This window comes from Crocodylus porosus, unplaced genomic scaffold, assembly GCF_001723895.1.
Source record: "Crocodylus porosus isolate Cpor-Errol unplaced genomic scaffold, CroPor_comp1, whole genome shotgun sequence".
In the NCBI taxonomy this organism is placed as follows: domain Eukaryota; kingdom Metazoa; phylum Chordata; order Crocodylia; family Crocodylidae; genus Crocodylus; species Crocodylus porosus.
In genome coordinates this window covers 68,288,908-68,300,700 of record NW_017728949.1, presented here as the reverse complement: position 1 = coordinate 68,300,700, position 11,793 = coordinate 68,288,908, and the positions used below count along the sequence as shown (strand labels likewise).

At 44.4% G+C, this 11,793-nt stretch overlaps 1 protein-coding gene across 1 annotated transcript in view; it reads left to right on the top strand.

Annotated features, from left to right (window-relative positions):
- The first annotated feature begins 294 nt into the window (after nucleotides 1-294).
- MCM6 (minichromosome maintenance complex component 6) overlaps nucleotides 295-11,793 on the top strand; it is an 18,337-nt gene continuing 6,838 nt past the window's right edge. The window contains exons 1-13 of the mRNA XM_019554474.1: nucleotides 295-435; nucleotides 1,545-1,691; nucleotides 2,563-2,673; nucleotides 3,281-3,530; nucleotides 5,227-5,392; nucleotides 5,479-5,624; nucleotides 6,698-6,848; nucleotides 8,248-8,389; nucleotides 8,878-9,019; nucleotides 9,205-9,312; nucleotides 9,862-10,017; nucleotides 10,653-10,781; nucleotides 11,364-11,528. Coding sequence (XP_019410019.1) covers nucleotides 335-435; nucleotides 1,545-1,691; nucleotides 2,563-2,673; nucleotides 3,281-3,530; nucleotides 5,227-5,392; nucleotides 5,479-5,624; nucleotides 6,698-6,848; nucleotides 8,248-8,389; nucleotides 8,878-9,019; nucleotides 9,205-9,312; nucleotides 9,862-10,017; nucleotides 10,653-10,781; nucleotides 11,364-11,528 — 1,914 coding nt within the window. The 5' untranslated portion in view covers nucleotides 295-334. The remainder of the gene's footprint in view (nucleotides 436-1,544; nucleotides 1,692-2,562; nucleotides 2,674-3,280; nucleotides 3,531-5,226; nucleotides 5,393-5,478; nucleotides 5,625-6,697; nucleotides 6,849-8,247; nucleotides 8,390-8,877; nucleotides 9,020-9,204; nucleotides 9,313-9,861; nucleotides 10,018-10,652; nucleotides 10,782-11,363; nucleotides 11,529-11,793) is intronic.

The following is an 11,793-nucleotide window of genomic DNA, read 5'->3' as shown; positions in this document are numbered from 1 at the left end:
AATGGGAACGCCGCGTGGGGACGGGGTGCCTCGTTCCCCCAGGGCTCTCCCCGCGCCCGCGTGGGACGCCCACGGGCAGGCGGCCGAGGCGGGCGCGCCCCCTGCACCGCGGGGCTGGCACGGAGGGGAGTGACGTCATGCACCCGCTGGGACTGAGCAGAGCGCGGGAGAAGGGACAGAACGCCCCGCCCCGCGCATGCGCAGCCGGTGCCGCCCTTGAAGATTTGGCGCGAAAACCTCCGCCCGGGGGGGCGGGGCGAGGCGGCGGCACAGCCGATTGGCGGGTCCCGGCGCCCTCCCGCCACGTGGGCGCGGAGCGCGGCAGAGCACGGACATGGACCTGGCGGCGGCGGAGGGCGCAGCGGCTGCTCAGCAGCAGCTGCGCGATGAGGTGGCCGAGAAGTGCCAGAAGCTGTTCCAGGACTTCCTGGAGGAGTGAGCGCGGGGCCGCCGGGGCGGGGGCCGCAACCCGGCAGGTTTGGGGCAGGAAGGACTCACCCCCCAGGGCGTGGGGGGAGGGGTCGCCTCTCCCCGCCACGGTGACAACCGCTCACAGGCCGGGCGCTTCCCTGCGGCAGGGCTGATGGCTGGCTTGGTAGAGCAGAGGTGGTGGGCTGGACGGGGCTGATGCCGGGGTTGCCATATTTACAGGTCCCCAAGACACCCCGCCCCCAGCCGTGCTGCCCCCCACTCCCGACCCGCAGCCCCCTGGCGCTGCCGGCGGCCTGCACGCCCAACCCACGGTCGCCCCTCCCCTGTGCCCCTCACTCCTGACGCGCAGCCCCCTGCCCTGCTGGTGCCCCTCACTCCCGACCTGCAGATCGCTCTCTACTCCCTGCACTGCACGTGGGGGGCTGCAGCTGAGGGGCATTAGGGTCAGGACTGGACATCCGTGTTTACAAGTAGGTTCTAATACATACAGAAAAGGTTGAGACCCTCTAGACTAGATGAGCTGTGGAGGTGCTTTCCAGCCCAGCTGCTTTATGATGAACCCCCTGCATGCAGCAGGATGGATCATCCCCATTCGAACCACAGTTCCTAATCTGAGCTGCCGTCAGCCCTGGTGCAACACAGACCCAACACACTGGATCATTGCAGGCTGAATGTGGGCTGCATTTCAGCTCTGTTCCCCATGACATGTCGTTCTACCCGGCCCAGTGTCTCTCCAAAGGTACCTGCCAAAGTCCACCAGCCTTGTCTGAGGAAGCTTTCCTTCCAAGCCGTTGTCAGGAGATCCTAGTTCAGCCACTGGTTAATAAGAGTTGGGGTTAAGAGTCCTGTCACCTCTCTCTTGCTGAAGCGTTATTGTGTTGCTTTTTTTGTATTACAGCCATGGGAAATTAGCAAAATATGTCCTCCAAGAGGCCAAGTCGTGATATTTTTCACAGAATCCTTAAAGGGTGTAAAGAAGAAAGAGGGAGAGGGGAGAACAGGACTTTTTCTCTAGATAGGCCATTGACGAACCAGAAGTAAAATGCTCTGATGAACAGGGTGGGTCAAGAATGGTATTCATCTGCAAAACATTTTTCCTGTGACTTTCTCAGATTCCAGAATAGTGATGGAGAAGTCAAATACTTGCGTGATGCTGAAGAGCTGATTCGCCCAGAGAGGAACACGTTGATCGTAAGCTTTGTGGATCTGGAACAGTTCAATCAGCAGCTCTCTACCACTGTCCAGGAGGAGTTCTACAGGTAAGGTTTACCTGAGAGCTGGGCAGCGTGACTTGGCTGTTAAAGGTGAAAACAGGGTTATGTAAGAATTCCCTGCTGATGGGCCCAGTTCTGGTTCGTTACAACTGCTCTGGGTTCTGTATTCAGAACCGTCACAAAACTTGAATTAATTAACAACTGTCTTTACATTATGGGAGTAGGGGAAACTGATAACATACGGTTGGATACAAAATGCAGCCATCCATTACAGAGCCCAGTACTTCAAAAATGTATAATAGAGTGTATTCTTACTGCTATTGAATATCAATATCTTTATATTGATATCTATATATTATATTAAATAAGATATACATGCCCAATCAATAAAATATATAGATATAGATGGGACATGTTGATAGGGTATCTATATCTATAGATCAATATTTATGGATATTGATATCTATGTATTAGATTAAATAAGATATACATGCCCTATCAATAAAATATATAGATATAGATGGGACATGTTGATAGGGTATCTATATCTATAGATCTATATGTATATATTTTATTGATAGGACATGTATATCTTATTTGATGTAAGGTGTTTCAAATATCTTATCAATATTGCATTGAACTTGTACGTAATTTTGATATTAAAGGTTAAGCATAAGCTTGACCCAGACAATTGTGTTGTAAAATAAAATGCACTGGGCTCACTCATACCGAAGACAAAATGGTGCTATTGCTTGTTAACTGCACATGTAAGATGTTTAGACTTGCTTTTGTGTGGATCCAGGAGCACTATGCCAGAGCTTGTAGATCTGTGATAAAAATCATTGAATGGGTCTAAAGGGAAAGTTGGGTTTGGTAACTTCTATAAAATATGATTTTTTTCCCCCCTGTATTTCAGAGTTTATCCTTACCTGTGCCGAGCAGTAAAGACGTTTGCCAGAGACCATGGAAATGTTCCTCCAAACAAGGACTTTTATGTTGCGTTCCAGGATCTGCCTACCAGACACAAGTAAGATCCTGCTTTTTCCAGTAATTTAGATGATTGAAGTATCCAGACATAATAATGACTTAGCAAAAAACACACTATATCTATGAAAACATGCATAAATTAGTGAGTCATGAAAAAAATATTTTCTGTGGCATTGTGTCACTTGCAAATCGCAAAAAGGTAGAGCTAGAAGGCATGTCAGGCGATGGTCTGGTCTGGCCCCTGCTTGGATGATTAGACAGTGCTCGGTGGGGGGAAGGGGTTCATTTTTTGTTTTGTTTTAAAGGATGTTGTTTTCAAAATACAGCTGATGTACCTTTTAAATGTATAGCTTAAATTTCAGAGATAATCTAAACTGTTTTTTGCATAAAAACACAGAAGCGTGAGAGTGTTTTGGTAATGCTTAGCATGATAGCAACACCAGCATGTCTGTTCTTTAATTATAGTGGTACAATGATGAATGCTTAAAGACTGGTTAAGTAAAACATGTGCCCGAGTCCCATGGAAATCCAAGAAACATAAGCACATCTTTAACAGGTGCTTAATTACTTTGCTGGAGTGAAGCCCAAAACTGGAATGCCCAGTCCCCTAGGAATTAAGCAGCTATTAATTTTATGTTTTGAAACAGAATTCGGGAGTTGACATCAGCCAGAATCGGCTCGCTGATGCGTATAAGTGGACAGGTGGTTCGTACCCATCCAGTTCATCCAGAGCTTGTCAGTGGAACCTTCCTGTGCCTGGACTGTCAGACGGTGATTAAAGAGGTGGAGCAGCAGTTTAAATACACGCAGCCAAACATCTGCAGAAACCCAGTCTGTGCCAACAGAAGGAGATTCCTGCTGGACACAAACAAATCAAGATTTGTTGACTTTCAAAAGGTATTTCCCTGTCTGTCTTGGAACTTTATTTGACATGCTTAGAAGATGCCATTGCTGCTGCTTCACACGGTTGTAAATCAAGGCTGTCTAACGAAGTCACACGTGATGCTGGTGTACATCCCGCAGGCTGCACTGTACAGGCTGCAAGCTCCCTAAATGAGCACCCCATACAGCACAGGCTACCACACAGGTAACAGGTGTGGACCCCAAGGCCTTCCTTTGCTATGCAGCAGCAAAAGAGGTGGCCCTAGTGGCAGCCCATCCATTGGACAGTCCTGACATAAACATGATTATAGAGGGTCAGGATTTTCTCAGTCCCAATCAAAGACAGTGGAACTTTTGATGGTTATTTTCTTTCCTTGTCTAGAAGACTTATTTATAAGTGTTTGTGGACTGATTTAAATTGAAGGAATTTTTGAATGTGAGATTTGTTGTTTTTATGCGAGTAAGAAAGAGAAGACTTGCATGTTTGTGTCAGTGTTGAGCTCTTGTGAAAAGTAGGATGTTTGATTTGTTTTATGCCAACATAGAAAAGATCATTGCACATCTGTGCGGCTAAAATGGAGTCCAAGCTTGTTAACATGGCTTGATTATAACATGGACTGTTTCGCTGTGTAGCCTTCATCTCTTCTTAGGGAAAAATGCACTGCTGCCTGCCTTCTTCCCTCCCTTCCTCCCTCCTTTCCTTCCTTCAAACATATTTACAATGTAAAATAGTCTTAACTTCAAAAATAACTTAAATTTAAGATAGACCCAGGTAGAGAGTGGGGGGCAGCAGCACGGCTGGGGGCGGGGTGTCTTGGGGACCTGTAAATATGGCAACCCCGGCATCAGCCCCGTCCAGCCCGCCACCTCTGCTCTACCAAGCCCCAGGCCTGACTGGACGAGCTGGGGACAGCCCGTGCAGCTTGCCTATTCTCCATCAGCTTATTACCATTGTTCCTCATCACCCCGGGTAGTGCTGGGGAGAAAAGGGCTCTACCTATTTGCTGTTGATCTCCCCTGATGAGTTTATAGGCAGCCACCAGGTTCCCCCTCAGCCTTCTCTTGCCGAGGCTGAACAAGTTCAGGTCCCGCAGTCTCTCCTCATAGGGCCTGTCCTGCTGCTCTCTCACCAAGCAGGTGGCTCTCCTCTGGACCCTCTCCAGGCTGGCCACATCCTATTGATTTGAAAGTATCAAAAAATATCCTTAATTTTCCTTTGGAGTCTGTTCCAGTAGCTAACCACTGTCACTGCTAAATATTTGCACCATATTTCTAATTTGAATCTATTTGGCTTCAGCATCCACCTGTTACCATGACACTGCCTACCAGATTAGAGAGCTCTTTAGTGGTATTTTCTCACTCAGAACGTACTTGTAATCAAGTCCCCCCTCAGTATTCTGTTTGATCAGTCAGGTTAGACTCTTTTAAGTCTCTTGTGATAGGATGTTTCCTCTAGCCCTTAGAGGAACTTTGATGATGCTCCTTTATGCTGTTTATAGCTGCTTTGCTCACCAGTTTTCTTAATTCTCTGCTCCTGTGGGAAATTTTGAATGGGAACTTTTTTTTAAATTTTAAAATTAAACTGCTTAATGTTGATGTTTCCGGTACACAAATGTCTATGTGCATTAGATGTTTAAAAATCTGTTCTTAGCCATTCCGAAAAGGTTGTTATTTTTTCAGCAGAGTGTTACAACGTTCTCTTTCTCTGTAGGTTCGCATTCAAGAGACACAGGCTGAGCTGCCGCGGGGAAGCATTCCTCGCAGTGTTGAAGTGATCTTGCGTGCTGAAGCAGTAGAGTCTGCTCAGGCTGGTGACAAGTGCGACTTCACAGGATCACTAATTGTGGTGCCTGATGTGTCTCAGCTATCCGTTCCAGGTGCGTTGCTCTTTGAGAATTGCAGTTCAAGTTTGTCCTACCTACCAGCTCTTGAGCTTCAACTACAACTCTTTTTCTAACAATAGGTGTGCGTGCAGAGACTGGTTCCCGTGTCAGTGGTAAAGAAGGTTATGAAACTGAAGGAGTCCGAGGACTTCGTGCCCTTGGAGTCAGAGAGCTGTCGTATAAGCTAGTCTTCCTAGCATGCTATGTTGCTCCCACAAATCCACGGGTGAGTCTTGGAGGAAAAATAGCCTTAAATGATCTTCCTTGTTTACTCACAGTGAATGTGAAGCATTAGTTTATATCTGCTTTCCATTTTACTCTGAATGTGACCTATAGCTACTGTTAATGATTCTTTTCTATTTTTATGGTAGTAAATTCATCCCCTTCCATGTCCTTTTTTATGGAATCATCATAAATGTGACAATCTCACTTTTAGATCTTTATAACAAGTTATTAAATGGCCCATGTCCTTCCATTCGTGTGTACATCTCTTTTTTTTTTTTCCCCTCTTCTCCTGAGTTTCAGAAAGTCAGTTTAAATGTGACAGGAGAGAAAGAGCTTTGTACTTGTACTTTAGTTCCTTTTGTCTTTTTTGCTTTATGGACCTTGAGTGCTATCACAGTACAAATAATAAACCTTTTTAAAAACTAGCTAGGGATGGATTTTTAGCAGGGTATGATCAATTCCAGCCTATAATTTCACTTGCAGCTTGACAGTTGGCCAAGACATGGTATTTGAATCTTTCTTAAATTTGCTGGTGACTAAAGTGCTGTTTTCTTTCACATTTACTGATGTGCCTTTTATTGTCAATTAACTTCAACAGGGTATGGAAAGGACAGCCATTTAGCTTGGACTTTTTAATTCCTTTCGCTGCTGAATTCTCTGTTGCTAAATCTACAGTTCTGCTTGTACAGCCTTAGGATGTATACTGTACAGCCTTAAGAGTTAAAGGGTTAAACAAGTTCTCCTTGCAGTGGACTTTTTTTTTGTCTGCAGCAAGGAAAGCAGGAGGAATGCTACAGAATAGGGTAGTTTTAGTAAAAATTACCTTTGTCATGGAAATTAAGGCATAAAACTTCTTGTTCTAAGCCTCTTGTTCCTAGTAATATGGACTAGTTTCCCTATTAAATATCTGTATTCTGTAGAGCTTTCAGTGGGTCACTTTGAACAGAAACCTTCTGTGGCTTTTGCAAAATCAAATTTATATGAGCTCAGGCTTGCAGTGTTCTCTTTCAGTAATTGCCATATTTTGCATTTGTCATTCATTCACTCACTCTCTAGTTTTTAATCTTTGTTTAGTTTGGTGGAAAAGAACTTCGAGATGAGGAACAGACTGCAGAGAGCATTAAAAACCAAATGTCTGTAAAGGAATGGGAAAAGGTGTTTGAAATGAGCCAGGATAAAAACCTTTACCACAATCTCTGTACCAGCCTCTTCCCTACTATACACGGTAAGAGTTCACCTGGCCTGGCAGGGTGAACTGATTGCATTATTAACCGTATTAGCTACTGTGACTATGTAACTATCTTACATCCACATATCCGGTGTTCATAGTGCTCTGCAAGATGGCAGTATTTTTCGTCTGACTACTTGTAATGTTAAAACTTTTAAATGGATGAGAGAGTAATTTTGAGTGCTTGGAGACCTGTTTGTTAAATATTCAGTAAACCCTACAATTTTAGCAGCTGGTTGTAAACTTTGTTTGGTAAAGAGGCTCATAGAACATTTAACAACTAAGACTTAAAGTATCGTAGTTCTGTATTGGTTAAAATATTTTTCATGCTGCAGTTGTTCTCTGCTATTAGCCAGTTTTGCCATTGTTGGCTCAGAGCAATTGCTTTCAGTTTCATTGCAGATACTGACTTTTTAGAAAAAGCTAAAGATTTTATTCAGATATTCTCAGCCAACGTGGCGCACTAGAGTTCTGCTTCCTTGTTAGTCACTCTATCTCTCATAGAGCAACAAGCATGGACAAGAGCAGTAAATGCTTAAATATCAATTCTGAGAAGATGCTCACAAAAGCATTCTAAACTTCTCTTGAGCAAAATGGCTTGTTTGTTTTACCTGCAAAAAGTGAAACAACCCAAAGCTGCTTTATGACCCTCTATTACAGGGGTGGTCAGTTATTTGGACCCAGGTGCCACATAGACAGTTTTGGATAGTTGCAAGCTGGTCAGCATCCCTCCTTCCCCTACAACAGCTCACCAAACTTGGAGCCCACCAGACCTTTGGCTTCTCCCTGCCTCTGTCACCAGTGCCTACAGCCCTGGCCCCAGCCTGGAGCAGAGCAGTGAGGACTCAGGTGCACAGCCCTGTTCCTGGCCTCAGCCTGCCCCAGCCGTAGCAAACCAGCTCCAGACCAGCCCAGGACCCACGTGCAAAGCACCGGCCTGCTCTGGACAGGCCTGCCCATGATGAGTGGTGGTGGCTGGGCAGAAGCTGTTTCTGGGCATGGCACAGAGGAAAAACAGTCACTACGCCCTTGCTGCTGCCGGGCCCTTCTTGCTGTGGCCACCCAGAGCCTGTGCCTGGGCTGCCCTGTGGCTCCTTTGCTGCCACCACTGCCCCACTGGCTGGCCCACAGGTAGTGCTGGTGGGGTGGGGTGGGCTAGCACCAGGCCTGTGCACACAGGTCTTCATGGGGCTAAGGCTGGGGGTGGCTACCAGAAAGAGCCACCCCAGCCCCACTGCAAGTTTGGGACATGCGCCACAGGCTGGATGGTGTCTGGGCCAAGCGAGACTGAGGGACCCACTGCAGGCGGTCAAAGTCCCTCCTCAGGCTGGATCCAGCCCATGAGCTGTATTTTTGCACACGCTTGCTCTGTTAACTTGTCTCTTTGTGGGGCCAGGTAATGATGAAGTGAAACGAGGAGTTCTGCTTATGCTTTTTGGAGGAGTCCCTAAGACGACCGCAGAAGGTACTTCATTGCGTGGAGACATCAATGTCTGCATTGTTGGTGATCCAAGTACGGCCAAAAGTCAATTTCTCAAGTAAGCGTCTCTTTTCATCCTCAGCACTTCAGTGTGTCCAAGAATAACTTACAGCTAAGAACGTCCTCTGGGAAAGAAAGTTGTAATATACCAAATGCATGTTGTTAAGCAGTATATTTCCTGCCATGTCTATACTGACTTAGCATCTTACTTAATATCTCTGTATCTTTTCATTCCGTCTGTAAAGTTGGAATAGTTACAGTAACCACAGCACTTCATTTTTTTGATAGGTTTATTGTCTGTCTAGCACTTGGAGTTCTTGAACATTTAAGGATAGATTACAGCAGAAACTAGTGAGGTTCTGCTGTAAATTTGACATTACTTGATTTTTATCTCTTCCATTTTCTTAAAGGAAGTAATCAGTCTTACATTGGCTTGAGAAGTCAAAGGCGTCACAGTATAGAAGTTCTCATATCTGCATCTCTTGCATCACTTTAGAGAAGATATTTTGTGCAGGTTAATCACTTATTGGTACCTCTTACCAACAGGCACGTGGAAGAGTTTAGTCCCCGTGCTGTATACACCAGCGGGAAAGCCTCCAGTGCTGCTGGTCTGACAGCTGCTGTAGTGAAAGATGAGGAGTCTCATGAGTTTGTCATTGAAGCAGGAGCACTGATGTTGGCAGATAATGTAAGTCCAGGAACTAAATATTAAGACTGATGGAAATATAGCAAGCTGCAGTCTTCCTTTCTGTGATTTTTTTTTTTAATTTACTTTAGACAGTTTTGCAAATATTTTGACTTCAGTAGTACAGTTACTGCAAAACTAGTTAAAGCTAGGCAGTTACCTTATCTGTGTTTCCTTCTGTTTTACAGGGGGTTTGTTGCATTGATGAATTTGACAAAATGGATTTGCGGGATCAGGTTGCCATTCATGAAGCAATGGAGCAGCAGACTATATCTATAACTAAAGCAGGTGTTAAGGTAACTCGAGGAATTCTTTCAATCATTATACCGTGGGAGATCCTTGTACATGCATAACAACTGTCCACTTAGTGCTATATTGTGTCAGATCTGTGCTAAGCTCCATTGCTGACTTGGGAAGTCACTTTACCTTTCTGGGCCTTAGTTTCTCCCACTTATAGAACTGAGAAAACCTAACCATGGTGTATTGTGAACACATGGTGCTTGCAAAGTGCCAGCTGCAATATTTGAGATCCCAGCTTGGTAGCTGTTAAAATGTCAACTCCTTCAATATGAGCAGTATGTCAGTGCAGTGTGCCATTAATCAACTCTTAGCCCAGTTCTGGCTTAATTTCTGTTGCTTTTATGAGCTGTTTTTTCTTAGCTGACTCTAAATCAGTAGGACTGTTACAAAGTCCTGGCTATGTTTAGTATAGGGACTGCAGTATTGGACAGATGGCTAAATTCTGCACTGATGGCTTGGAAAAAAAGCTTTAATTTGTTGGGCTTCTTTCACAAATGCCCCTGACAAGTGGTGTTTTCTAACTTGTATCTTTCCCACGTTGTCAGGCGACTCTGAATGCCAGGACCTCCATTTTGGCTGCAGCAAATCCAGTTGGTGGACGTTATGACAGATCGAAGTCTCTGAAACAGAACATAAACTTATCAGCTCCCATCATGTCCAGATTTGATCTTTTCTTCATTCTTGTAGATGAATGTAATGAGGTAATTACAAGGCCAGTACCTATCTGTAGATGCTTATATCTGATTTTCTTCCAGATATAAATATGTACAAATTCTACTGAATTGAATGAGAGGATATTGATCTTTGGATTTTTCCAGTAATAATTTGATCTGTAAAATGACAGCCTGAATCATTTTTTAAATGGCTGGTCAGAGAAGACAAAACTGCCATCAGCCCATGTGATATTTACCTTAAGTACACACACATTGAGATGTAGAGTGGGAGTTGGTTCAACACTTTTCTTTCCACTCTTTCGCTAAGGCTGTCTCTGAAACTGAGATGGAGTCAGGGGACAGTGCATCTAGGCTAAGATGAAGGAAAAAAAATTCAACAATAAAATTTTAGCTGAACTTGGAACTTTATCTGCATAAGCTTCAAAATTCATGATACAAGGCTAGATTTTTTATTAATACAGCTTCTTTCCATTCCCTTTTTTCATTAAGTTTTTGATACTTGGTCCTGTGTATCATGACACACAGTTGCGCTTCTGGAAAGGCTGTGCCATGAAGAGTGTAAATGTGGTAGGAGGAAGGGAAGGAGTAATGTCCTTTCATTGTGTGTTAGGAATCTGATAACCTAATGGTTAAGAATGCTTTAACTGAGAGTGACTCCTTAGGTTACGGATTATGCCATTGCCAGACGTATAGTGGATCTGCATTCGCGAATTGAAGAATCTGTTGATCGTGTCTATTCACTAGATGACATCAGGAGGTATCTGCTTTTTGCAAGACAGTTTAAACCAAAGGTAACTTGAGTTTTCATATCTTGCCATACAATACAGACAGGCCTAAAAATGCAGAGTTAATCTGCATCGTAATCTCTTGCACAGATGAAGAGAAGCTCCATAAACTGATGCTGCCATATAACAGATTATTTCACCCATGATCCAGAAGCATGGATTTTCTTATAGAGCGTAGAGTCTCAGGCAGCACAGTTAGTACCGTGCAATAGTCAGGGAGTTTAAGAACTTCAGTCTCTGTACAAAAATCTTCTAAGAGGAATGGAAGAGTAGCTTCATGATGAATTCATGTCTCTAGTATATCCTTGCTTCAAACACTGCCTGATTTTATCAAAATTCTTCCTTTCTGCTTGATAAAAGCAGTTGTTTGAGATTTTTTTTTTTCTTTTATTAAGAAAAAACAACCTTTCAGTTCTCTCTGCATGGTAAACTACTGCACATGGGGAAGAATGGCTTTGAACACAGAATTTTGGAACTTAGTCCCAATTAAGTTCCAGTCGTAACATTGGCTTTAGGTGGATACACTGAAGTTTTCAGTATACTTCTGTCAGTCTGTCCTGAGAGATGGTTATATGTTACGTCAAACAGATTTCTAAAGAGTCCGAGGACTTCATAGTTGAACAGTATAAACGACTACGTCAGCGTGATGGATGCTCTGGTGTCTCAAAATCATCCTGGAGAATCACTGTGAGGCAACTGGAAAGCATGATTCGACTGTCTGAAGCTATGGCACGAATGCACTGCTGTGATGAGGTAACGTAGTTTTTTGTTTTTTACATCAGGGATGTCCCATAGGCCAACTGAGTGGCACTGGCCTAATCTTCTGGCAGCATCATGCCTGCATCCGAGACTGGCCCCCGCACACTGTCTGCAACATACCAGACCAGCCCCATGCTCCTTCTGCACAGTACAAGCACCAGTTTAGCACACACCATAGTGGGATGGTGTAGGTCCTGTCCAGGATCCATGGACAATGCTGCCTGCATGCCCACCCCTGGTGGTGGATAATAGGGCTCTG